This window comes from Arvicanthis niloticus, chromosome 7, assembly GCF_011762505.2.
Source record: "Arvicanthis niloticus isolate mArvNil1 chromosome 7, mArvNil1.pat.X, whole genome shotgun sequence".
NCBI classification, from domain to species: Eukaryota; Metazoa; Chordata; class Mammalia; order Rodentia; family Muridae; genus Arvicanthis; species Arvicanthis niloticus.
In genome coordinates, this window is record NC_047664.1 from 65,685,101 (window position 1) to 65,710,083 (window position 24,983).

The 24,983-nt window shown below is 44.8% G+C and overlaps 1 protein-coding gene and 1 long non-coding RNA gene across 6 annotated transcripts in view; one reads left to right on the plus strand and one right to left on the minus strand.

The window, feature by feature from the left end:
- The window catches only part of Tbc1d1 (TBC1 domain family member 1), a 180,973-nt gene that overhangs the window by 43,644 nt on the left and 112,346 nt on the right, over positions 1-24,983 (plus strand). The window contains exon 1 of one of the 5 annotated variants that reach the window (XM_034508892.1): positions 21,105-21,424. The exons of 3 other annotated variants lie outside the window; for them this stretch is intronic. In XM_034508892.1, the coding sequence (XP_034364783.1) occupies positions 21,395-21,424 (30 nt within the window). In that variant the 5' untranslated portion in view covers positions 21,105-21,394. Of the gene's footprint in view, positions 1-21,104; positions 21,425-24,983 lie in introns of those variants that run through there. One more of the 5 variants, XM_034508891.2, reaches the window with a different exon arrangement.
- Positions 502-14,873, minus strand: LOC143443111 (uncharacterized). The gene is made up of 4 exons (XR_013111852.1): positions 14,658-14,873; positions 6,694-6,841; positions 1,946-2,341; positions 502-943 (listed from the first exon to the last, which is right to left on the minus strand). It is a non-coding gene; the product is annotated as an uncharacterized LOC143443111 (long non-coding RNA).

The window sequence follows — 24,983 nt, forward strand, 5'->3', positions numbered from 1 at the left end:
GCTGGCGCTCAGGCCAAGCCTGGCAGACCATTTGTGTGGAGTGAGAAGTTCGTGGTGTTAGTGTGATTAGCTTGGTATGTGGACTACAGGCAGCAATTAGTACAAGTTCAGCTCAAAATAATAAAATGCCAATTTATAGTGGTTCAATCGTCATCCCTCAAGACAGGGTACTTAGCAATATCACGAGAGGGCCTGTAATAATGTAGATGCCCAATCCTGCCTCAGATCTACTGAACCAGAATTTTCATGTTAATGAGGTTTATAAGTGATTCATAGGTACATTAAAATATGGTTCATGCAATAAAGATGTTTAGCTGTCTCACTAACAATAGTCTGCAGGTAGGTTGGGATCCTGTGGCAGCATCTACATCATCAAGAATACAGGGGTTCATCGCATTCTGGTGTCTTTAGCATGGTGAACTTTCGGCCTTCAAGTTTGTAGCCTCGGAGTTCTAAGATAACTGCTGTAGCTCGTCCAACAAGCGAGTTCCAAGCAGGAAGGATGGCAGAGGTATCTTTTTATTAGCCAGACTTAGGTCATTGGTTAACTTTTAGACTAATCTTTGAGAAGCAGAAATGCGTTCACTCATTCCACTTAAAAAAATGATGACTTCCTATTTGCCAACTCACGAGCTATCATCAAAAGAGTCTTTGTCTACTGTTTGAACAAAATGAGGGTTCTGGTGGTAATGAAGGTATGGGGGGCTGTTATTGGGTAGGTAGCTGTCACGTGTAGGTTGATGTATACAAAGAGGTCTTCGAAATCATGAAAAGAATGAGTTGATCTTGTCCTTGAGTCCAATCTACACCGTCAGAATATCTCCAACCAGCAATCCAGCAACAGCAAACAGCTACCATAGGCTTGTTCAGGACTCTCCCATTTATACTCTCACCAGGGTCCCAAACGTAAACTCTCTGCAGCTGGCAAAAATCAGTGCCCCTCCTAGAGTATAAGATACTTTCATTACATAATCATAGTTAACAGCTGTGGTCAAACTGAAGCAGCCCCCATATCCCACACCTGGGTTTTTAAGGCAACCAGAATTGTCACTACAAGGCTTTGAGAGAGAGCTCTGAGTGAGGAGAGGGCACTTGCCTGTGCCGCTGTCTCGCTCCCTTGCACGAGGAGTCAAGCTGATGGTGCAGACACTCAGGATCTTGTCATGAGCTGAGAGAGTACAAAAGCTGCCGAGTCTGCATACACTTCTGCCCTTACATTAGGACAGTGAGGTAGGTCTGCCCTGCCCTTTCTCAAAGAAGGAGGCAGGTGAATATGCCCGTGTCACCTGGTGTTACGTAATGCTTGGCTCTTTGGGATCACTAAGGTAGTAAATAACTGTAGGCTGCTAAAGATGACTAATCCTGCTGTAGCCATGAACACACAGTAAGAGGGGGCCACTGAGATGCCGACCGTCTTCTGTCTCTAGACTCTAACCTGTGTCACCCACACCATTTATTTCTTCATAAAAACTTAGAACAGTTTTATAACACATATGTATAGACTTATAAACTTATGTATAAATTTAGTCACCATAAATGTTTATGGGAAAGGAGTCATTAAAGGTGACCACAGTCCAGCCACTCCCCCCCCCCCCCCCGTTCGTTTCTACTGCTTGGAGCAGAGATTAGCAAATACAGCATCGAACACAAAACACAACGGTGGCTGAAGGTCTATTTCCAAGCAATGTTTCCATGAGGGACTAGTGATCATTTCATCTGGCATTTAAAAATAAATATGCCATCTACAGGGCATCATGAAACTCTACCATCTGTTACACAATAACCATGAGCAACGGAAAAGGGGAGGGACACACACACACATACACACATACACTTGCATGCACACATTATACATTTGAAGTTGGGTAAGGGGGAAAGCATGCTTCAGCAAACACATCCAGACAACCCATTTTCCGAGCAAGCCACGTTCATCTTAGACGGATACCTTAGCTGGACAGACATCTTGATGACCTTGGCTTGGAGATGGGTTTTTGTACTTTTTCCTCTGGGTTTAAGATTTTGCACTCTAGCCGGGCAGTGGTGGTGAATGCCTTTAATCCCAGCAAAACCCTGTCTCGAACCGCCCCCCCCAAAAAAAAAAAAGAAAGAAAAAGATTCTGCACTCCATCCCCCAAATGGGGCTGTATTCCCCCACTGCCAGGCTGTTTGCTTATCGTTGCTTCTTTTGTGCAATGAGATTTGTTGTGCCTCCACTGCAGCACCTCAAATGCTGCCCTCTCTGTAACACTTCAGGGCGGGCTTGGCTTCCACACCTCTCCACCCCAGCAGCGCTGTTTCTCTCCTCTCCTCTCTGGGACTCATATCCTGTGTCTTTTCATTTCTGAAAAAAAAAAAAAAATGCAGAGAGTGTATTTCAATGCCATTTATAAACTAGAATGTGTCAGCACACTTTGTATTTCAAACATGTTTTGAGGACTGGGGATATAGCTCGGTGGTAGAACACGTACCCAACTTTTGGATAGCACTGGGTTCAGTGTCCAGGACCAAGAACAAAACACATATACTTTCAAAGAATCCAATTAGCAATCTGTTTGTAGCATAATGGGGCAGTGTTGCAAACAAGTGGCCTACAAACTCTCTCTATTTCTCTCTCTCTCTCTCTCTCTCTCTCTCTCTCTCTCTCTCTCTCTCTCTCTCTCTCACTCTCTCCCTACTCCTCCCTCCTTCCCTACTTCTCTCCCTCCCTCCCTCTCCCCCCCCCCCCTTGATTTCTTTTCTTTTTGTTTACCATAGTGTTAGAAGAATCTCTAGGAATGAAGGGCTCTAGAGATGGATGGCTCAGCCCTTTCTGTTCTTGCGTTAGAGTTTCGTTCCTAAGAACCATGTTAGAGAGCTCACAGCTGCCTGTAACTGCAACTCCAGGGAGATCTGATGCCTCTGTCCACTGAAGATGTTTGCACACGTGTGTACACTCCTCACACATTCACATAATTTTAAAATGAAAAGGGCCTGAATGTGGTGATGCACATCTTTAATTCTAGCACTTGGGAGGCAGAAGGAGAGGAAGCAGAGGCAGAGGAGGCAGAGGAGGCAGAGGAGGCAGACGGCAGAGGCAGAGGCAGCCAGACTTCTTTTTGTTCAAGACCAGCCTGATCTACATAATGACATCTATATAATAAGAAACTGTCTCAAATAACAGAATAAGAACAAGAATCCTAGGACTGAGTTGGGAAGAACAAATTTATCACCAACTTGAAAGTTCTCTACACAATCACTTTCTATTGATCTTTATCCTGTTGGGAAACAAGAGTGTCCTTCTGCTGCCTTGAATCAAGAGGCTGGCCAGGCTGGTATGGTTAGTGAATGCTGTAGGCCTTGGACCACTCCAGTGTCTTATGATCACAGCAGGTACCCTGAGTACTCAGGCTACCCAGCCAGGCCCTTGACTCTGGGTCTATCCATGGTTTTGTGGAACTTTGTCACCAACACAGCACCAGAACAACAGAGTTGGGAGCTGGGTACAGCGGGAGATATTTGGCTTTGACCCTCAAGAATGGGTTGGTATCTTTCTCTGGTGGGTGAGTCTCACTAAAGCAAGGCTTTTCATACTTTTTCAACTTGTAGATTTATTTTAGTTCTTAGATACTTTATATGGCTACAGGTATATAACGTATGTATATAAGATAGGTCTACACATCACTTACTGATAATAAATGATAATGAAGTTTATTTTAAAGTGATTCTTTTAAAGTATTTATTTTATTCATATGAGTGCTTTGTCTACATGTGTGTCTATGTTCTGTGTGCATGCCTGGTGGCCCTGGAGGGCCAAAGAGGGCATTGGCTCTCTTGATATTGGAGTTACAGGCTGCTGTGAACTACCATGGACATGCTGGAAACTGATCCCACCCAGGTCTTTGAAAGTGCAGTCAGCCAGTGCTCTTAACCACTGAGCCATCTCTCCGGTCCTGAAGCAATTCTTTGGTACACGTATAATTTTACCATTTATTAGTGACAAAAGCAGATTTGTATATTGATGAGTTAGATACATTTATTCATTTTTACACAAATATTTAAATTGTGACCAAATATATTTGTTATTACAGGACACAGGCCATTTTCAATGTTTTTTAGAGTTGATTGACATTTTGCTTTTGTAAATCATCAGTGCTGAGAATACTGCCTTATGTAAATACATAGTACAAAATGACAGAAGCGTGTTTAGGGCCATCTCAGAAATTGTTGGAAATGCTGTCCCAAGCCAAAATTAATTTCACATTGTTTTATGAAACTCAAGTTACTAACTCAAACATCAGGTTTTAAATTTTTCCATTTTATTTATTTATTTATTTAGTGTGAGGTGTGTGTGTGTGCGTGTGTGTGTGTGTGTGTGTGTATGTGTGTGTGCGTGTGTAAATGCTACAATATGCATGTCAGAGGACACTTGTGGGTGTCAGTTCTCTATTTCCTTTACTGGTTCCCAGGGATCGAAGTTAGATCATCCGACTTGTCAGCAAACGCCTTTACCTTACACTGAACCATCTGTGTGGCCCACACATCAGTTTTTAAAGCAAAGAGACTGACGTAATACAATCTAAAGATACATTAATTTGTTACTTTACATGCTGAGAACTGATAGTTGGAAAACATTAAAGTCTTTGTTTTCAGTAATTAAACCATATGGCTCTATAAGGATAGAAAACTTTGTATGTACAGCAAAAACACTGTAATTAAGTGCTTATAGTAGCCTCAAACCCAAGCCAAGGTATGTCATGGGGTGTTTCTTGTGTGATAGACTGCCTTGTGTCTGTAGTATGTTCAGACCAAATCCATGGTAAAGTTACCTGGCATGATATGGATAAACTCTGCCAGAAGCACCTTGGATTATGCGTTTGATTCTGAATTAATTTTTAGCCATTGCATATTTAGAAACCTCCTGGTGCTACCAAGTTGATTTGTGACCCCCCCCCCCATTCAGTTTGCAACCCTTGATGAAGTTGTGACCCACAGCTTAGGCTGGACTCAAGAGAACAAAACTAGATTCAATATTGCATGAATGGGAAGATACCCAGTGAGGCTGCTCCTTATATTGTGTCTTCAGTTCCAGCCTCTCCTTCAGTTTTCTCGTGAGCTGAAGCAGCACGTGCCCTCTATGAATGTACCTAGTCTAATCTTGGACTTCCAAGCCTTTGGAACTAAGTATGGGCTAAACAAACCTCTATTCATCTCTTTATGTACCCAACTCAGGTATTCTGTCATGGCAACAGAAAGCTGGCTGAGGTATGCTCCACTTCCAACAGACCAGAGTTGAATATATAGACAGAAGTCAGGGTGGGTCATGTTTTATGTTTTTCTTTTTCTTTCTTTCTTTCTTTCTTTTTTTTTTTTTTTAAAGATGGCTTTATTAAAAGGCAATAAGGAGTGAAATCACAAGCCAGTTCTAAATTAGAAAACACTGTTCAACTGCCCTTTATGCCTTGGCTATTCTGCACTCTCCTTGAGAGGTTTGGAACATTCTGTAGATCTGGATGAATGGATGTTGCTTTTGTTGGGGGGGGGGGGGAGGGAAGGGGTTTGGGTATCAGGTAACTTGTCTAAGTCTCACAGTCCGAGAAAGTGATGGCACTGAAATTCCCAGGCACGTCTGTCTGACTTCAAGCCTGGGCTCATTGCAAGAGGCCATCCTGGCTCTTAGAGCCTGAGCTAGGTGTGTAGCAGAGTTTTCCTGGCTCTCAGAGCACGTCTTAAGTATGTGAGTTTGTTATTACAACAGTGGCTTGTACCACCACTGACATTTTGTTTAAATGTAAGTGGTCATGTTGCTCTATTCTACTTCAGCTTTCTGTGCTTGCTCAGTCCTCTCAAAATGAGGCCCACAATTTCTGAGAGCATGATTTACTCCCGTAGACAAAACAGAAGACAGGAAATAGCAAAGGAGAAACGGGGAAAGGCCAGGGTCAGGTCAGGATCTTCCCACGTCTTCTGTTCCCAGCCCATCAGGACACAAATGAAAGCATGAAGGAAAGTCCTAGAAGCTAGGGCGCAGACTGAAGGGTAGATGGAGGATCAGCCAGAGTTCTTGGGGCAGAGGAGAAAAAGGAACATAGCAGCTGGTAATACTTCTAGTTAACACCAATTGTCTTAAAATGACTGCTTGGTCAAACAGTGTTCATAAATTTCTGTTTTGCTTCTCATGCTATCATTTAAAGCACTTTCATGCCAGTGCCTTGGATTCTGTGTGAGGCTTGGATGGAGACCCAGGTGGCATCTGGTGTCCATCTGATTCACCTGGGAGGCTCGTAGGGGCTCCCGTGTAGTTGCTGAGTTCCAAAATGTAGTGAATTTCCTAAATTACAAGCTTGTTAGCATCACGTGTTTGTGGGTTTGCTGATACTGGTGAAAGTGGGTGGTGGTTAAGGCTCTGGAGGTGCTATTTCACAAGAAGCCATCTGGATGTAGCTAGAGGCAAAACAGGTTACATGCTCTAGGTTGCTTCTCAGTGAAAGGATGCTCAGAGCTGATCTCCTGAGACTGTGAAAGTCTCATTGTGAGGCTGCCCTGATGGCTCACAGAGAAGGTCTTGTCACCCTCTCTGTCATCCTCTCTGCCCTGAAGACAAACCATAAGATGTTTGAGAACTTAAATGCCATTGCCTGTGTCCCCCACTGTACCGAGAGCCCACAGGAGCAGACACAGTGACTGTTCTGTCTACCATTAGGTCTAAACACTCACCATTATCCTGGAACTGATTCTGTGGTGGGATTTTCTATACAAGTAACCTTTTGTCTTGGGTCAGCAGGTCAAAGGTGGATGTCTACTGGGTGTGGGCATCTTTGCTCACCGATCCATGTCTTTCTTTACAGATTTTCTTTCATTTTCTCTACAAATGAAGATATCATATTGAATAAATGCTAGGCCCCTCTTCTGGAAGATTCATATCTCAGAACTTAGGCCAAGTACCAATAGGCACATCTTGTGACAAGACAGGAAATAATTCTGGAATAAAACTCCTTCATTTTAATCAACCTTTTCCCATTTAATAGCTTTGCAGTCTTGAACAGACTAACTGCTTATATCTGACCTCTTTTTAAATTAATTAATTAATTAATTAATTCACTCACTTTACAACCCAATATCAGCCCTTCCTCTTCTCCCAGTACCTCCTCATATAAGTCCTCCCCCCATTCCACCTTCCCCTTTTCTTTTGAGAAGAGAAGGCCTCCCTATGGGTGTCACTTCCTGACTAATACACCTCCTCCATCAAGTTGCTGCGGGACTAGGTGCATCCTTTCCCATATATCTGGCCTCTTAGAGCTATAGATAGGGATATTTAAATATGTTTAAATGTTTGCATTTTTAGTAATTAAGTTTATAGTTTTTAACTTAATGTCCGGTACCTAGTAAACACATACATGTTATCTGTTAGAGGAGAAACGCAATAAATATTTGTTGGATGAATGAATGAACCAACTCCTCAGCTTTCAGCTTCATTACCTCTTAATAGTTTTAGTTGTATGAGAACTCCCCAGCTCCAGTACCCTTTATTGTTTGGTTTCGATGAAATTAGTAATGATGGTATTATTTAGTTACATTATTCCTATTTTCTCAGGATTATTATGAGAATGCTAAAAATTGGACCTAAAAAAGGGAAGGCTTCAGAAATGACTAAAGTCTACTGAGAGGTGCATCTTGTGGTCAGTACAGCGCCATAGTTGTGTGTGCCTCTCTGAGGGGCTTTAACATCTCCATGGTAGTCTCTAACCATAATGTTTTAACTTAACTGTGTTTTTAGCAATGGACAGGAACTCTTCTAAAGTCTTTTGGCCTATGAAGCCTTAAGACCTGGGAAATGAAACCACTAAGCAGATGCAAGCCAGGTCCAGGGCTGAGGTTGTGCACCTTAGTTAGCACACTTAGTTGAAATTCTGCGTGTTTATCAGATGGCATTGGCTTTTTAACTGGTTTCCTTAACTGTACTGATGCTGAGTAATTATGTCAAAGAACAATTGATAATCTATAATAGCTGAGCGAGCGTGGTGATATGCTTCTCCTAGGTGAAAATAAAGTGAGAGAGAGAGAGAGAGAGAGAGAGAGAGAGAGAGAGAGAGAGAGAGAGAGATTCTACCTATTTGCTAAATTTCAGAGCTGGAGAACATCAGGATTCATGAAGTTAAGCTGAAAGGTGAATCCCCTTTGCTCAGGGCTGTGGACTGTGTCTGTGTCCCCACCTCAATTCATGGTCAAGCCATAGCCCTCAGTGAGTTTGTATCAGGGACTTTTGAGAGGCATCTGGGTTATGGAATTGGGGGTCTTTGTGTGATTTGTGTCCTTACAGGAACAGGCATATGAGAACTTACTTCCACCCCTCCCCTCCACTGTACAGTGCAAGGACATAGGAAGGCAACCGTGCGCACCAGGCTGAGGTACTCAATGGACATCAGGTGTTGACACCTTGGCATTAGAACTTTCCATCTCCAGAACCAAGAGCAAGGTTTGTTGTTTAAGCCATCTAGGCTATGGTAATAGGGATAACAACTGTGACAACTGGGCAACCGGAGAAGTGAATAAGGATGTTGTGATAGCAAGTACATAAAGCAGGGATGCGCAGATTCTGTGTCCATGGACAAATGAACAGATGATTAGGCTATGAAATAGTCATATGCATGAACCGAGTTCAGCAGTTAAGCATATAATGTCGAATATAAACCGTTTCTAAAGGACATACACACAGTGATACTATGTAGGAGAAATGTATAAGCAAAAACGACTATTTTGTATTATTGTGGATTGGTATCTGTGGGGTGAATATCTAGAAATAAGGAGAAAGAGGTGACCCACGTGGTGCACAATGGTGGGAACTTTCAGAGTTGAAGGGAAACCATCATTTAGTATGGGAGCTGGTGAGACGGTTCAGTTGGGAAAAGCATTTGTCACATAAGCATAGAGACCAGAGTTTGCTCAGAACCCAAATAGAAAGCCAGGTGGGCATGGCAGCCTGCCTGTAATTCTAGCACTTGGGAATTAAAGTCAGAGCAACCTGTAGCATGCTGGCTTGCTAGCCGAGCGAGCGGAATCAGTGAGCTCTGGGCTCAGAGAGCCCCACCCCCAGTAAATACAGTAGAGAGCCGTTGAAGAAGACACCTGGTATCAACCCTCTGGCCTCTACAAGCTCCCATATGCATCTACATAAGTGTAACCATGCATACATATACACACACCACACATACGCTCATGCAAAACCCCATAAAAACACCGAAAACTGTTATGGATGTGTAGTAGCTACACGGATGTCATAGTTCATTTTCTTTTGCCACAACAGAACACACGTGGCTGGCTAACTTCCTAAACAAATGGAGATTTATTTAGATTGTGTCTAGATGCTGGGGAGTCCAAGAGGAGCTAGTTGTAGCTGGTGAGAGCCTGGTGTGTTCAATTCCTGATGTAGAAGCAAAAGGAGACACAAGTGGAAGAGAGGAAACAGAGTCAATGTCCCTCGAGAGCCACTTGTGCCTGCCGGAAAGTCCGTCCATTAGTGTGGCAACACTATGACCCAAATGCCCTCCCACCAAGCTAAATCCCAAGCGCCCAACACCAAGGTGATGGCAAGTGAATCTCAGCATGTGTTTTGGAGGGGACAAACTATATTTGAACCATAAGAATGTGTATCTATCCTACGCTATTTCATTTGGGGGGTTTTTTATGAGTTAAGCTGTAGGAAACCAGAATAATTTGATAAAATCGAGGGGCTGGAGAGATGGCTTGGAGGTGAAGAATACTTGTTGCTCTTCCAGGGTTTGATTCCCAGTACCTATGTGGTGGCTCACAACCGTCTGTAACTCCAGTCCCGGGGTGGGGTGGGGGCAGTTCTAGTGCCCTCTTTTGGCCTCTGTGGGGGCATGTGGTACACAGACATGTGTAGGCAAAAACATTCATAAAATAATAAATCTAAAAAAAATGAAAGTGATAACCCTGTCAGTACCTAATTCTAATGCTCTACAGATTAGGGATAGTCTTTCTCCTCTCGCATCTGTAAGGTTAATTTCTACCTAGCATTTGGATGCCTGCTTAAGACTCCAGGCTGCCTGCAGGGCCTGCCTTTGGCTTAGAAGCCCTTCTCCAGCTCCCTGGATTGAGCATTCAGTTGTTCTGTTTCCTGTTTACTTGCTGTGTGGGCTTGCTGGACTGTAACATGTTCTTTCAAGGGCAGGTGGTGTGTCTACTGTTGCACCCAGGAACTGATGTGCTGTGATGAGCCGGAGGCATTTAGTAGACTAAAGGATGGCTGAAGTCTATCCCTTGTATATGTGAACTTAGCAATTTGCACTCAGTTTCCCCTTCCTAGGAGGTCAGGAGGCTCCCTGTTTGATGCACTATGGAAACTTTGAACAATGCTTGGGGGGTGGGGGTGGGGCTAATGGGTTCTGTCTAGGGTTCACTGGTTTCCTCAGAGTCTGGCAGGTAAAACATTGTGCTTTTTGCTCCATCACCACTGTCACATTTCTTATCTCCAAGAGTTGCAGTGATTAACAAGATAATGACAAACATCTGCCAGACACTAAGTGCTCAGGGGACATTGCTTGCTTCCCTCCAGATCAGTGATCTTCCAGAAGGCTTTTGAGAGACAAGGCAGGCATGCATTCTTGTTCTCTCCTCTGAAAGAAGGAACTGAGTCTGGGTTCTGGAAAGTTCCAGGAGCTTTGGTGACCTGTTAAGAGTAACTCTGAGTTTAGCAAGTGAGGATAGAGCCATCAGACCATTAACCTATCATGGGTTGGTTTGTTTTAGATGGAGTCTCATAGCTCAGGCTAGTCTGCAATCCTGTATGGAGCTCTGGCTGGCCTTGAACCCGTCATCCCTCTACCTCGGTCTTACAAGTGCTGGGGTTTCAGCAGTGTGCCACCGTGGGATTCACTTAGTGTAAACGTCATAATCTTCCCGAAGGAAGCTTGGGAGGAATGTTGGAGATTTTAAGTCCATAATAACTTCCACAATAAGTTACAGGGTAGAAATGGATCCAGATGTGATCTGCTTCTGAAATGAGTAGGTAGAAGCTGGCAGTGCATACGTGTTCACCTGGCCCCAAGCCATCCCTGTTCTGCCTCATAGAGAGCAACGTTCAAAGGTTCAAATGAGAATTAATCCAATCACAGAAGAAGCTGCCCGACCCTCACCTGCAAGCTGAGTTTATGCTGAAATTCATGAAAACATGAAACTCCATTCTGCTTGTAGTATCATTGTCACATCTGGGAAATTCTGGGTAAGAAGAGCTACAATTCAGACCCCTGCATAAAAGCTCTTGGGAAATCGGATGAGAGTTTAATGCAATTGGAAAAGAGAAGCCATTTTCTCTTTAGATCCTCTCACCCTGGTGTCTGTCAGAGCCAGTAGAAGCTGTTTTAAGTTCTGTTTCTTCTCCAGCTGTGCATAGAGGTCAGGGTGCATGGGTGCACGTGTGGTTTATTTTACAACCCAGGCAGGTGTCCTTTTGCTAAGCACTAAATCCCCAGAGACTAATGGAAGTTGTTTTCCCCTATTCTCCCGCCTCCACATCTCCTCTCACCCTTCCTCTTTGTCTCACTTTCTCTGTCTCTCTCCCCTTCTCTTTTCCCCCTTTCCCCCTTTCCCTCTCTTCCTCTCTCCCTCCAACCCCCACCCCCAACAGTTACCAGGGACTAACACTCAGGTCATGATTTCTTTAACGTGTTCTTGCGTAGTGCACCTGAAAATCGCACCAAGAAGAGCCTGAGCAGACATTTGGCAAGATGCAGGAGTCTTGTGGCTCACTGGATTTCAGCTTGAAATCTCAGGTTACACCGAGAAAGCAAAGACACAGCTTTAGGGCTGACAGGGTGGCTTAGCAGGTAAAGGCACCTGCCACCAAGCCTGACAACCCCAGTTCAACCCCTCAGACCATATGGTAGGAATAGAGAACCAATCCTAGTATGTTGGCCTCTGACCGTGCACATGTCTGCCTCCCCTTGTCATGTCCCCAATGTTAACATTTTTGTAATAACAGTAATGTTAAAAAAAAATTTTTTTTAAAGGATCATGGTTTTGCATAAGGAAGCATGTTCATTTCAGACTTGAGAAGAGTGAACACTATCAGAGAGGGCTCAGCTGTGGATAAAACCTGGAATTCAGTTTAGTTAGAAAGTCTTAGAAGTGAAAAAAAGTTTTAAAAAATCATATTCAAAGATAAACTCAACCACCTAAAACAGGAAACTACGACCTGCTGTGGAGGTAGGGAAAAGAGTTTGGATCAATTTTCTATTTGCTAATAGGTTAGTCAGAAAAATAGCATTTTATACTGTTGAGTGTATATATATATATTTGTGTGGTGTATGTGTTTGTGTGTGCATAAGGTCACATGATGCCAGGGGTCAGCTTTGGTTGGCATTCCCGAGTAGTTGTTGTGTAGGAACACTGTTCACCTTGCTTTATCAGAGAGTCTTCCTCTGGTCTGGAACTCACCTATTAGGCATGTTGCCTGGCAGAAGCTCCAAGGATCCACCTGTCTTCCTTCTGCCCCAGCACTCAGACTACAACCTACCACTGCATGGGCCTGGCTGGCTGCTGCTGTCGCTTTGTTGCTGCTACTGTTGCTGCTGTGGCTGCTGCTGTTGTTGCTGCTGCTGCTGTTTTCTTACACAGGTTCTGAGGATTGAACCCAGGTCCTGTGACTTTACCAACTGAGCCATTGCTTCGGCCCCTTCTAGGTTTTTTTTTTTTTTTTTTTTTTGAATGTATTTTCCCCATTTAATAGTCATTATTTTTATGACATTAGTGCACAGAGAAATTTCATAAGACACAGATGGATCTTTTAGAATGTTTCCATTATAAATGTTCACAAGATGTCTGAGATGAAAGCTGAGAGCCTCTGTTTCATTGTAACACAAGGTGTGGATGTCAAAATCTTTTGACTCTAAATTTTTACTGTTCTCTTTTATGAGCTCATTACTGCTGTTTTTTTTTCCCCCCATGAGTTTGAAATATGTACAATGCTTTGGAAGGAAGATTATTTTCTTTAACTTTATAGACTGAGCTAAAAATAGATAAATGCTGTTTCTAGTTTTGGAATGTCATGCAAGCTAAAAAGTGAATATGGCCAATATACACAGGAAGTAAAATATGGAGAAAAAAACCAGATACTTATGTAGCAAAATGTAATCAGAAAGTTTGTTTTGAAATGGCACAGCATTTTGATAAATTGACTATTATGGTTGAAAAGAGAAATTTGTTTCACAAGCAAATGTCCGTTTTCCTCATGCTTATGTATACACAGAACAGAGACGCTCCAGAGATGGCGGGAACTTTACTCTTGAGGAATGCCCTGGAGGTCCATCCAAGTTCAATCACTTCTGCTATTTTGCACAGTCTTAGGATTTCTTTGAAGGGTGTGGCCAGCTTTTTTTTTTTTTTTTTTTTGTAAGGCTTTTGGATGAGTTTAGAGAAGGCAGCTGGAGCCACTGAATATACTCATAGTAAAGTTGTTGGCTGTTTTTCTGGTTAATAAGAATTTGTAACTCAACTGCAAAATCAACATATAACACTAGAGGCCTGGACCCATGAGTAAAGGGGCTTGCTCCCAAGCCTGATGACTTACTTAATTCCCAGGGCCCACATGGCAGAAGGAGAGAATCAACTTCCATAATCTGTCCTCTGTATGAGCCATGGCAAATGCACCCATGGACAACATAAAAATCATAAATTGAAATAAAGCTGGAGACCTCGATTTAAGCACTGACATGGATACATTGAAGTTTAGATCCAACAGCCCTAATCTCGAAATCCCAAGCCTTCTGATACGAATGTGATGCCACAAGTAGAAAACTCCAGGCCTGTGTCTAAGATGCTCAAGGTCAAATGTAGGTGTGAAAAGATATTGTGTGACATCACCCTCATGCTGGATGGCATCACCATCATTCTGTGTAACATTACCCTCATTCGGTGTGACATTACACTTATTCTATGTGACATCACTCTCATGCTGAGTATATAAGTGTAGTTGAACCAGTCTAAGCTTATCCACAACTAGCTTACAAACAAATGAGACTCAGACTATTTTAATTGGCTGGGAGGTAACCCCTCATCTACTCTTCTGACTGCTGGCCTGGCTATCTCCACAGTGGTGTACCCAGATACTTGTTGTTTCTCCTGGGCACGTGCTCATGGTCCATCTCCCCTCATGGCACCTTCTCCTGTCTCCCCTTGTTCTCCCCCTTCTGCACTTTTCACCCCACTCAACCAGGTAACTTAGAAGCTTGCCTACTTCTAACCCCTCCAGTAATTGGCTGTAGCCATTTTTATTTAACCACTAGTTTTAAATTAAGGAACAAGGTTTGCACAGCAAAAGCTAGTAACCGTGAGAATTCACTTGTAGGCCTAGACTTTTGGGTACAGAACTTAGCATTACAGTATACAGCAACAGAGCAAATCTCAACACATAAAGTACAGATGAAACGACGTGAATTTTGTGCTCATGCTTGAGTCCATGCACCCATCCCCCAGTCTAAAACACCTCTAATGAAGGGTACCCAGCCTGTAGAATGTTCTGCCGATAATCTCTCCTCCTCTCCCCTCCCCACCTCCTCTCATCTCCCCCATCTTCCCACTTCGTGTGTGAGCTTTTTTGGAGCCATCTCCTCCAAACCTGTCTTCTCTAGTAGGCTTTCCTACATTCCCACTGTTATTCTTACCTCCTGTACAGTGCCTGCCATTTTCCACCCCAGAAGGCCATTCTGTCTCTGCAGCCTGCAGTCCTCTTCCTCTTGTGAGGACGCCTGGAAGCCTTACCATTTTCTTGGCATTTTACCTTCTGGTCCCAGTTTGCATTTCCTGGCTTTTATCCTCCTTGAGGGCAGGATTGAGGTCTGACTCACTATCTCTGGTCCCCTTGCCTTTCACTATAGGTACCAATGAATATTCATATCTGTGAACTGAATAAGACCCTGGCTAGTTGCCAAGTAGTTCTGATTCACTTGAAACCCTGCTGAATTTCCTTGTACAATTAGTATTACAATGGTCCTATTTTTAACCAGGTCTTGTGGTGAGGAAGGAGCTGAAGGGTGAGGTCAGGCTTTCTTATGTTCTCTAGTCTCCCTGGCCTCCTTCTCCTTTGGGTTGGAGGCATGCAGCCTGTCTGCCATCTTTTTCAAATAGAATACTCAGAACATTTCCAGTCCTTGCTTCTTGAGCTCTTGAGTTAACAAATGGCACTACAAAAATTAAAAAGTTCCACAGTAAAAAGTCCCAGTGTACACATAGAAAACAGCCTACAGAATGGGAGAGAAATCCTTGCCATTTATATACTTCTGATGGGCTGGGATGGACAGCTTGTGGAGAGCCACAGAAAGCAAACACCAAGGGCAGAACTTGGCAGAAAAGTTGGGCAGGAGTGTCTGGGCTTGTTTATGCTGTATGGTCAGGTTTGGCAGAAGCAACCTTCTTCCATTCCGCAGCCTGCCTTCTTTTCATGTTTCAGGAAGACTGATAAAGTGGTCCATCATCCAATCATCCTTTGGAACCACCTTGGGTTTTCTGAATGGACACTATCAATCAGAGCTATTTGATCAGCCTGTTGCTCACAGGACAACTTTCTTGTGTTAGCTACCGTGTCCCTTGCTATGACAAGACCCCTGACCAGGTCAACTTAAGGAAGGAAGGGTTTGTTCTGGTCAGGTGGAAGAAAGATGGCGGCCAGAATGTGAGATGGCAGGTTGTGGGTCCCTTGTTCTGGAGGGTGTCCCACGATGGTCTCCCGACTGGGGACAGGGTGAGAGCAGAGAGGACTCGCTACTGTCTTCATGCTGCCTCTGGCCTGCATCTCCACTGTCTGTAGGTCTCCGGCCCGGCCTGATACCGGAGGTTGGGGTCCAAGGACACACAGAGTGCGGGCAGGAGGGGAGATTGCCTGCCTCCACTGCCACCTCCGCTTGCTCACTGCCGCTGTCACTGACCGATCTCCCGGTCTCTCCCAGGTGCTGCACCTGTCTCTCCGCACTGAGCCGGTCCAGGCCCGGGCTAGGCTGATAAGAAACCGGCCAGCTGGCAAGGAGGCAGCTTGGTGTCCCAGGCAGGTTCTGGGAGAGCAGAGCTCTCTCCAAGTGTTACAGCTCTTGTGACAGAAACTCTCGGACACCAGGATGATTCTTGAGTGCGCTTTACTTCCCCTAAATAGAGCCCTTATATACAGTTTTGGGGTGGGTTAGGGCCTGGCAGCAGATAATGCCTATTGGCTTGGTCTGGGAGCTTGGAGATACCTCATCTGCATGTGGGAGAGCCTGAAGCACTCACTGGTCCTCTTGACTGATGGTCAGCAACCTCTCTGTGGGAGGGGTTGTTGGAGGGCTGAAGCTAAGTGAAAAGAACCAGGGCTTGGGAGCAGAGGGAACTCCTACCGTCCAATAATGGTCCGGGGTTCCAAGCTCGTTCTTGACCAAGCACCCAGCTGCTTCTCACAGCCCACCGCCCTACAGCAGGTCACATCTCATGCACAGCCAGGAAGCTGATAAAAGCTGCCGCTCAGCTGGCTTTCTCTAGTTTCTGCAGTGTGGGACCCCCAGTTCATGGGATAGATGGTTCAAACCTACATTTAAGGTGGCTCCTCCCAGCTCAGTTCATCTAATGAAACCTCCTTATAGACATGCCCAGAGGTTGGTCCCCCAGGTGATTCTAGATCCTATCAAGTTGGTAATTCCTATCCACTCCCTCCCCCTCTTAGAGAACTGTGGAAGTGGCTCTCAATCCTGATAGATCACTTACTAGAATACGAATATGATGCATCTCATAAATCTTATCCAGGCTTTAAGTAAACCTAGAAGTCAGCATCAATAATAATCTCTCCTTTCCAGCCAAATTTAGTTGCCTGGCAACTGACTGGATGGAGTGTGCTAATGTCAGAGCACACGATCTCTGAGACACATTTCCTGTCCGTTCGTTCCTTGCTGTTTCCCTCGTGACTCTCCCAGTGCTTGTATAACTCACCTTCCCTCTAAGGTTTCTAAGGATTTGATCTTGGTCTGAGGCCAAGTTATCTGTTATCCCCCACCTCCACGATACGTGACTGACAGCCAGACAGCCAAGGACCACCAGCCTCCTCGAGCAGTGAGTTCTGGCTACATTCAGATTGCCTGAGAGCTGTTACACATGACTGCAACCTGCGATGGATGCATACAGACTTCCATGAGAGTGTGGGATACATATTCTCCAGGAGGCATATTTTTTTGAGGGCAGACGTTATGTTTTTCAGATGTGAGGGAAGGTGGCATTTTAAGGGAAATTGTTGTATTTGACGTTGTGGGATGTTACTACTTTACTTTTAGTGAACTTCCAGAGTGTAACAGAGAATTTCTTTTGTTAATGTTCCACACATCCCTATCAAACCACTCCATGCGAAAGCCCCTGCTTTCCCATGAAGGAAGCACTCTGTCCACTCCTGGCCCAGGCCAAGAGACCTGGCTCAGAGGGAGGCCTTTGAGTATATGAACTTAAGGCAAGTTCAGACCAGAGTGTGCCTGACCCTGTATCCTGGATGCGCATACATAAACCTGAGTCTGGGTTTAAGCAATGAAGGCTTCCTGTCTGTTATTTCACCTGTCTGTACACTTTCTCCTCATAACTCTTACAAGTTAGCATTTGGTCATATTATCTCTCCCACCCCGCCCCCACCCTCCTTTTTTTTTTTTTTTTTTTTTTTTTTTTTTTTAAGAAATGCTAGGGCTTTAATTACAAAGCTCTTGCTATATTACCCAGGCTGGCCTCAAACTCAGGAATTCTCCGGCTTCAGCCTTCCCAGTAGCTGGGAATACTGGCAATGCGCCAGCACACCTGGTTTAGTATTTAACTCCTTAGTCTCTTGAATGCTATGTAAGCTCTCTTTAGCAGGCTCATCTTCTTTGGCAGAAAACTTACTTCCAGGCGCTTCTTTAGACAATTCTAGGGTGTCCTCTTCCACTCTCCAGCGTGGCTTCATGATGCTGGCCAGTTTTGGGGTGACAGTGTACGATGACATCGACCATTGTCCAGCTTTTGTCCTTTGGTCCTTTTTAACCGTCTACTCACACTGAAACTCTCCAGTGTGCCCCCCAACCCCAAACTTCCCACCATCCTGAACTCACTGGAACTATTTTCTCAAGGATCCGTTGGTTTATAATTCATTCACAATGTATTTTAAAGACTAATGCTCATGTGTCAACTAGTCGCTGGATATGTCTAAGAAAAAACGAACTGCTCATTTTCCTCTGCCCTCAATCTGTATAGATTTCTATGACCTCCAAAGTGTGGGGATTTTGTTCTCCTAGCAGACAAGCAATTGATATTGCTGTAGAGGGACCAGCTGGGTGCTCTCTAATCCTATTCTGTTTGGTGCTTTGTACCTGGCTGTGTCCAATACAACAGATTAGAAACTCAGTCCTTTCGATAACTTGCCTCCAATTAGAAGCCAGCTTGCAACCCTAGGTTGGTTATCTGTTTGGTTTGGTTTGGTTTGGTTTTAGAAGCAAGGTCTTTATATAGCTCAGGCTGGCCTGGAATACATGATCCTACCTCAACCTCTAGACTGGTGGGATTACATGTGTGCCCCCTCCCATCCCAGATTTGTTTTACCTAAACTTCTGACCCAACTTCTATAAATTAAGGTTCCCACACCCGCCTCCTCAGGTTTAGTTGATTTGGTGCAACTCAGGGAAACACCAGCTATCAACGGACTCTCTATAGCAGTGGCTTTCAGTTGTCCTAACACTGCAACCCTTTCATGTAGTTAGTTCCTCATGTTGTGGTGACCCACAGCCATATAATTATTTTATTGCTACTTCATAACTGTAATTTTGCTATTGTGATGAATCACAGTGTAAATATCTGATGTACACGATGTCTGGTTTGCAACCCCTGTAGAGTCTCCACCTGCAGGTTGAGAACCACCGCTTTATTGGCTGTACTAAGATGCCAGAGTGAATTTTGGGGGAGGCATGTGAAGCTCTTTGCCTTTTCTAAGCCTAACACTCTCCAGGAACCTCTGTATGTTCCATGATCCAAAGGCTATGCCCTGTCCATCGGGGTTTTTTGGAGCCCTCTTTACATGGTCATGATTACTAATAGACTGGTTGGGGAAACCCAACAAAGCTTGTCTATGTTACTATTCTTCATGGCTTCCCTGAGCAGCAAGCATTCCTTCCTCCAGACATGGGGCAGGTCCCATCCGGAATGAGGGAGGCTTCTTTGTTTGTTTGTTCTGACCTGCTATTGGACAAGAATAGACAGGTCAGAGCTCTTTTAAGGCCAGATCCATGAAAGAATGTGGGGGCAGATTAAGAGTTTCCATGACCTCTCTTGGAGAAGAGAAATTCATTTCTACAGTTGCCCTTTGGAAAGGCCTTATGAACTGGTAACTGTGGACAAAGGCCAAAACATACGTATCACAGTGATAGTCCTGACTGAGAAAGGCTGAACCTCTGTACTGTTAATGGATTGACGGTCCATTCTGAGGTTGTTGGTCCAGTACTCACCTTGAGTAGTGAGGTCACAGAGAAAGGCTCTCACTTGAATAGAGCTTTTAGCTTTCTTCTTTTCTATCTGTTCCAGATGTTGTGGGATAACAGGAGGGCGATTTGGCTAAAAGGCTGCAAACCCTTTCCATGCATGCTTCTGGGTGATCTCCAGGGAATGTCACCGATTAATGAGCAAAGGCCCCATAGGTTCCAAAGATGCACCTAGTTCCTTTTATATGACTCTGATTGAGCCTTGAAATGCTATTATTCTTGATGTTGTCCACGTCCTTATGGTTTTATCTTCTGCGTGTGTACTTCACCAGGAAGGGGAAAGAGAACAATGCCTTCTCCTGTTGTTTTGCATGTCCTCAGGCAATCTCCTCCAAACTGAATGGGCTTCATTCCTTGCATTAAGAAATAAAATGCAAGCCGGGCTGTGGTGGCGCCTTTAATCCCAGCTCTTGGGAGGCAGAGGCAGGCAGATTTCTGAGTTCGAGGCCAGCCTGGTCTACACAGTGAGTTCCAGGGCATCCAGGGCTACACAGAGAAACCCTGTCTCGAAAACCAAAAACAAAACAAAAAAAGGAAATAAAATGCAGAAGGGCTGAGATGTCATGTCGGAGATTAATTCAACAAAATGACTGACTCCCGCTTTGGAACACTCATACTGAGGTGCGGAGTGATGACCGGCATCTGTAATGGGGAACAGCAAGTCACTGAGCCCCTAAGGTCCAACTCTCCCAAGGTTGTTGTGTTGGCGCGGAGGATTCTTCTATCACATTCAGGCCTGGGATACATGCAGCCCAACCTTACTCCGCCTTAAGTCACAGACACCCACTTAGACTCCTAAGTTCCCACCCACAGGATTTGTTACTAATCAATTTGGGGACAACATGTTAAGTGGCAACAGATAACAAGTAATTGCTAAGATGCTAAATATTTGGTGAGTATTAAAATATATCGAAGGTCATTTACAATCAAAGTGGAAAGAAGAGGCTTCATGGGCTGGGTTGGCCAGTGGGAGGAGGTACTGTGAGCACTCCTGCATCAGGTACCACAGACCTTTGGACTTTTTATTTTCTTAACGTGGAAGTTGGGAGCGTCTGGATTGGAAAGTCAGTTTAACCCTTGTAGCAGCCATGATCTCACCCTGCCTCACTGCCTGACCTGTAAAAGGACCCTTTACCTCCAGGTTGGAGAAGCCCCTTGCCCCGTGCACCATTTCTGTCAAGGTAGCTGGGTTTTACGAAGCCATACCATACTTAAAAGTACCAGGGGCTGGGTAAACTGCCTCTTTTGTCCCTGGCTATCCCGAGAAGTTAGGAAGAAAGGCGGTGGGGTCGGAAGCAACCCTTGGAAAGCTGAGATGCTTGTTGTTCCAACTCTGGTTTTGAAACAAGAGGAGGGAGAAGGATAAACGGGAGAGGAGAGAGATCCACCCCGGGGAAAACAGGGCAGCCTTGCGTTCTCCCCAATTCTGTGGTTTTTAAAATCAAATCAGAGGAAGAAAGCGAGAGACGAAGATTTCTGAAGTTGTACGAAAAGCCCCGGAGACCGGGAGAGTCGTAGCCCTCCTCAGTTACCAGGGATTGAACACCCGGGGCGTCCACAGGGGGCGACCCCTGCACATCCCAACTTCCCGCGTGAGCAGGTCCGGGTGGGCGGGGCCGGGGCGTGCCCATCCGAGGGGCGGGGCCGGAGGAGCCCCTGCTTCTCCGCCCCCTCCCCCCGCGCTCCCCGCCCACTTCCCTTTCTCGCCGACTGCCCGGCGGGCGCGACCTCTCGGGCTGTGACGCGCGCGGGGAGAGGAGGAGCCCGCAGGCTAGCCGCCGTCTCGGGACGATGCCCGCACCCTGTCGCGCCCCGAGCCCGCCCCCGGCCGTCAGCAGGCCCACGGGCCGGCGCGTGTGAGCGGGAGCGACGGGCGAGGAGCCGCCTCCGGGCCCGCGATGTCACCATTGTTCAGCTGGGTGGCCAAGGTAGGCGGCGGCGGGCTAGAGCTACCGGGGGCCTCCAACTGCCGGACCGCGGCGCGGGGGGAGGCGGACGCCAGGCCGTTTGAGCGAGCGCCGAACTACTTTTCATTCATTCCTCCTCTCAGCCCGCGAGCCAGCCTCCCAGAAGGCGTCGCGCCCGTTCCCCGGCTGGGGAGACTGAGGCACAGCCCGAGCCCCAGGTGTAGTCCCGGACTGTGGAACCGACTTTGCTGTCCTGGATCCTCTTTGCTTGGGGGCAGCTGGAGTGGGTCGCCGAGCATGTTGCCTGGCTTTAGGTTTTTAACCTGCTGTTTTTCTAAAGGACAAACTCCGAGATCTAAGCGTGTGAAATGTAACTTTCTGTCTGCACAAAGTTTTATGACTGCAACACCCGCGCTTTCAGAGCCGAGCCTTAGAAATCCAGGCCGGGGCACGGCTGCTTAAACTACAAAAGTTGGCGGAATTGCCAGGATTCCCTCCAGCCTTGCCTGGGTTCTGTGTGTTTTGACTGAGGCATTGCTCCCAGCAATGAAAGACGCCCAGTTCCTCATGTGGAGTCTGGTCTGGGTCGGTCTGTCTGTCTGTCTGTCTGTCTCTCTCTCTCTCTCTCTCTCTCTCTCTCTCTGTGTGTCTCTCTCTCTCTCTCTGTCTCTCTCTCTCTGTCTCTCTCTCTCTCTCTCTCTCTGTCTCTCTCTCTCTCTCTCGTGTGTGTGTGTGTGTGTGTGTGTGTGTGTGTGTAGCTGAGTTAGCTTGTCTCTCTTTATAGGTAGTAACTAAGTAGGGTTATATCTCTAGTTATGTGAGGCGTTCGGGGTGTGTGTGTATGTGTGTACACGCGCGTGTGTGGTGTGTTGTTTTCCTAATTACATTTTTCTGAATACCTGTTGTTTTGGGAGCAGATGTGGCCTCGCCTGTCATTTGGGTAGTAAAGTGGAGACAGAAACTAGATAAGGGTTAGTTATGAGATGACACCAAGGAACATCATTCCAACACCGAGTCCTTACCACAATCACTTCCAAGAAGCCGCTGGTGCTACATTGAGAGGGTCTGGAGAAAAATTTTGAGCCTGTGCATAAAGTATAATTTTTTACTGGGAAAAAATGATAATGTCTATACTTTTGTTTTTAAAGAATCTCTTAACTTCTTAAAAAATGTATTTATTTTATATATATGTGTGTTAGTACACCACACACATATATATACACACATATACACACACATATATGTATATACATATATATGTATATACATGTATATACATATACAATACATATATCTATATATGTATTGTCGCTTTCTTCAGACACACCAGAAGAGGGTATTGGATCTCATTACAGATGGTTGTGAGCCACCATGTGGTTGCTGGGAATTGAACTCAGGACCCTGGAAGAGCAGTCAGTACTCTTAACCACTAAACCATCTCTTCAGTCCATCTCTTAATTTTTCTATGTAATGCTAAACTTAAAAAATAGTATTACCGTAGTTTATGAAGCGATTCAGAGTATGTATATTCTTCAGGTGCAGACCTGAGTTGTTTTATTGTTATTGTTGGTATTAATATTGTACTGTAATAGGAAGAATTGGGCTTCACAGAGATGTTTCATTCCAACACCAGCAAGGAATAAATTGTTAAATATCTGCTGTTTCTTAAAAAAAAAAAGAAAGAAAGAAAGAAAGAAAGAAAGAAAGAAAGAAAGAAAGAAAAAACTTGCTACAGCGTCTGTGTTTTTAGTCTTCTTTACTTCTCTGGTACCGGTTTACTTAGTCCTTCACGGAGGAGTGAGAAGGACCTTTGTTTACTTTGTTGCTGACCAAAACCTTTTTCAAATAGCCCCAAAGACCTCTGTGAAGACTCAGCCTCCTTCAAGAGGTGGTACTTCTGAAGAGTTCAGACAGCCACACTGTGTGCTCATAGCTTGATTTTGATTCTGGACAATGCTGTTCCTGAACTGGCGTTAAAACCTTATGCTAGCAATAACAAAAACAAAACAAAATCCCACTCAGTATTTTTAAGCAAATTTCTCTTTATCTGTCACTTTTTTTTTTTTTTTTTTTGAGAAAGTGAGAAAGGGTTTTACTGTGTACCCCTGGCTGGCCTGGAACTGGCTAGGTGGACCAAGATGGCCTCTGACTGACAGAGAGCCATCCACCAGTAAATTGGTTTGATCTCTCATGTCTTGGAATTAAAATTGTATGCTTCCATGCCCAGCAATGTATATATCACATATATAACAAATACATAATATTTATATATTTCACCTCCTGTAGCTGGTGCAATTATTATAAATTACAACCTGAGTTAATTTTTTCACCCAGTGTTATTTTGCAAATGGAGAATGTGACTTTTATTTTTGAGAGCTTATTTCATAAACTGGGGTGTGGTGGTGCATACCTGTAATCCCAGCATTGATGTGGAAGGAGGATGGTCAGGAGTTCCAGATTATCCTCAGTTCTGTAGCAAGGTGTGTCAGTCTAGTCTTCAAGAAACTCAGTCTCGAAAAAACACAAAAAGAAAAAAAGCTACTTTGGGATTACCAACTGTAAGAATGACATTCATTTTATGGGGACTTGTGCAGACCCGTACGTACTTGGTTTATGGTGAAGACTTTCTGTTTAATAGTAGAGAATGGGCTAAACCTGGAGACAGAGGCATAGCTAACACACACATTGGGCACGTGCTTTTATATTCAGTTTTAAAATGCCTAAGATCCCTCAGACGCACACAGGCGCGGGCCTCACACAACACCTAAGATCCCTCAGACACCTAAGATCCCTCAGACGCACACAGGCGCAGGCCTCACACAACACCTGCGTACCATTCAGCTGATTTCTTTTCCGTTTTTGACCTTTGGAACTGAGGCTCTGCACCTGGCAGAGAAGGAAAAGGGGAGAGTGTGCGTGTGTGCATGTGTGCGTGTGTGTGGGTGTTGATGCAGATGGACACCTGACTGCCATCTTTCTTGTGTGTAGAGAGCAATTTAATGATGAAGGAATACAGCCTAGGTGGGGTATGGTTTAACAGTTTTGTTTTTAAATGCGCACACCATTGCTCACTGCTCCGCTTTTAGACATGAATTAGAGCATGGGTACTGGTGTGCACTGAATAAAAGGATGGGGCAGGGCTTTAAGTACAGTTTTCTTCATGAATCTTCCTGGGGACACTTGTCTCTCCTCCCCCATAAAAAAGTACAAAGGAATGTCTCAAGCCTTGTCAGCTTTAGGCTAAACCTGCAGAGGCTCCCCCAGCCAGACAGTTGGAGCTTGTCTGATGATGGACTCTTTGCCTCTGCGTGTTTGTTAGTGAAAGCTGACCTCAGAAAACCTGCCTGCCCATAAGGGTCGTGACTAGGGCTGTTGCTAGCATCACAGGATATTGAGTGTATGTGTATATATCAGTTGACAAATGAAAATGGAAAGTGGCTTATAAAAATGTAGGCAGCTTTGCTGTGTCTCAAACTCAAGGTCTTTTCCTATGAGTTTGGGTCATGTATTATTTTTCCAGGTCTTCTCATTTATTCAGAGAGTGTATGTTGGGTACTGTCTGTGTCCCAGGCAGAACTCA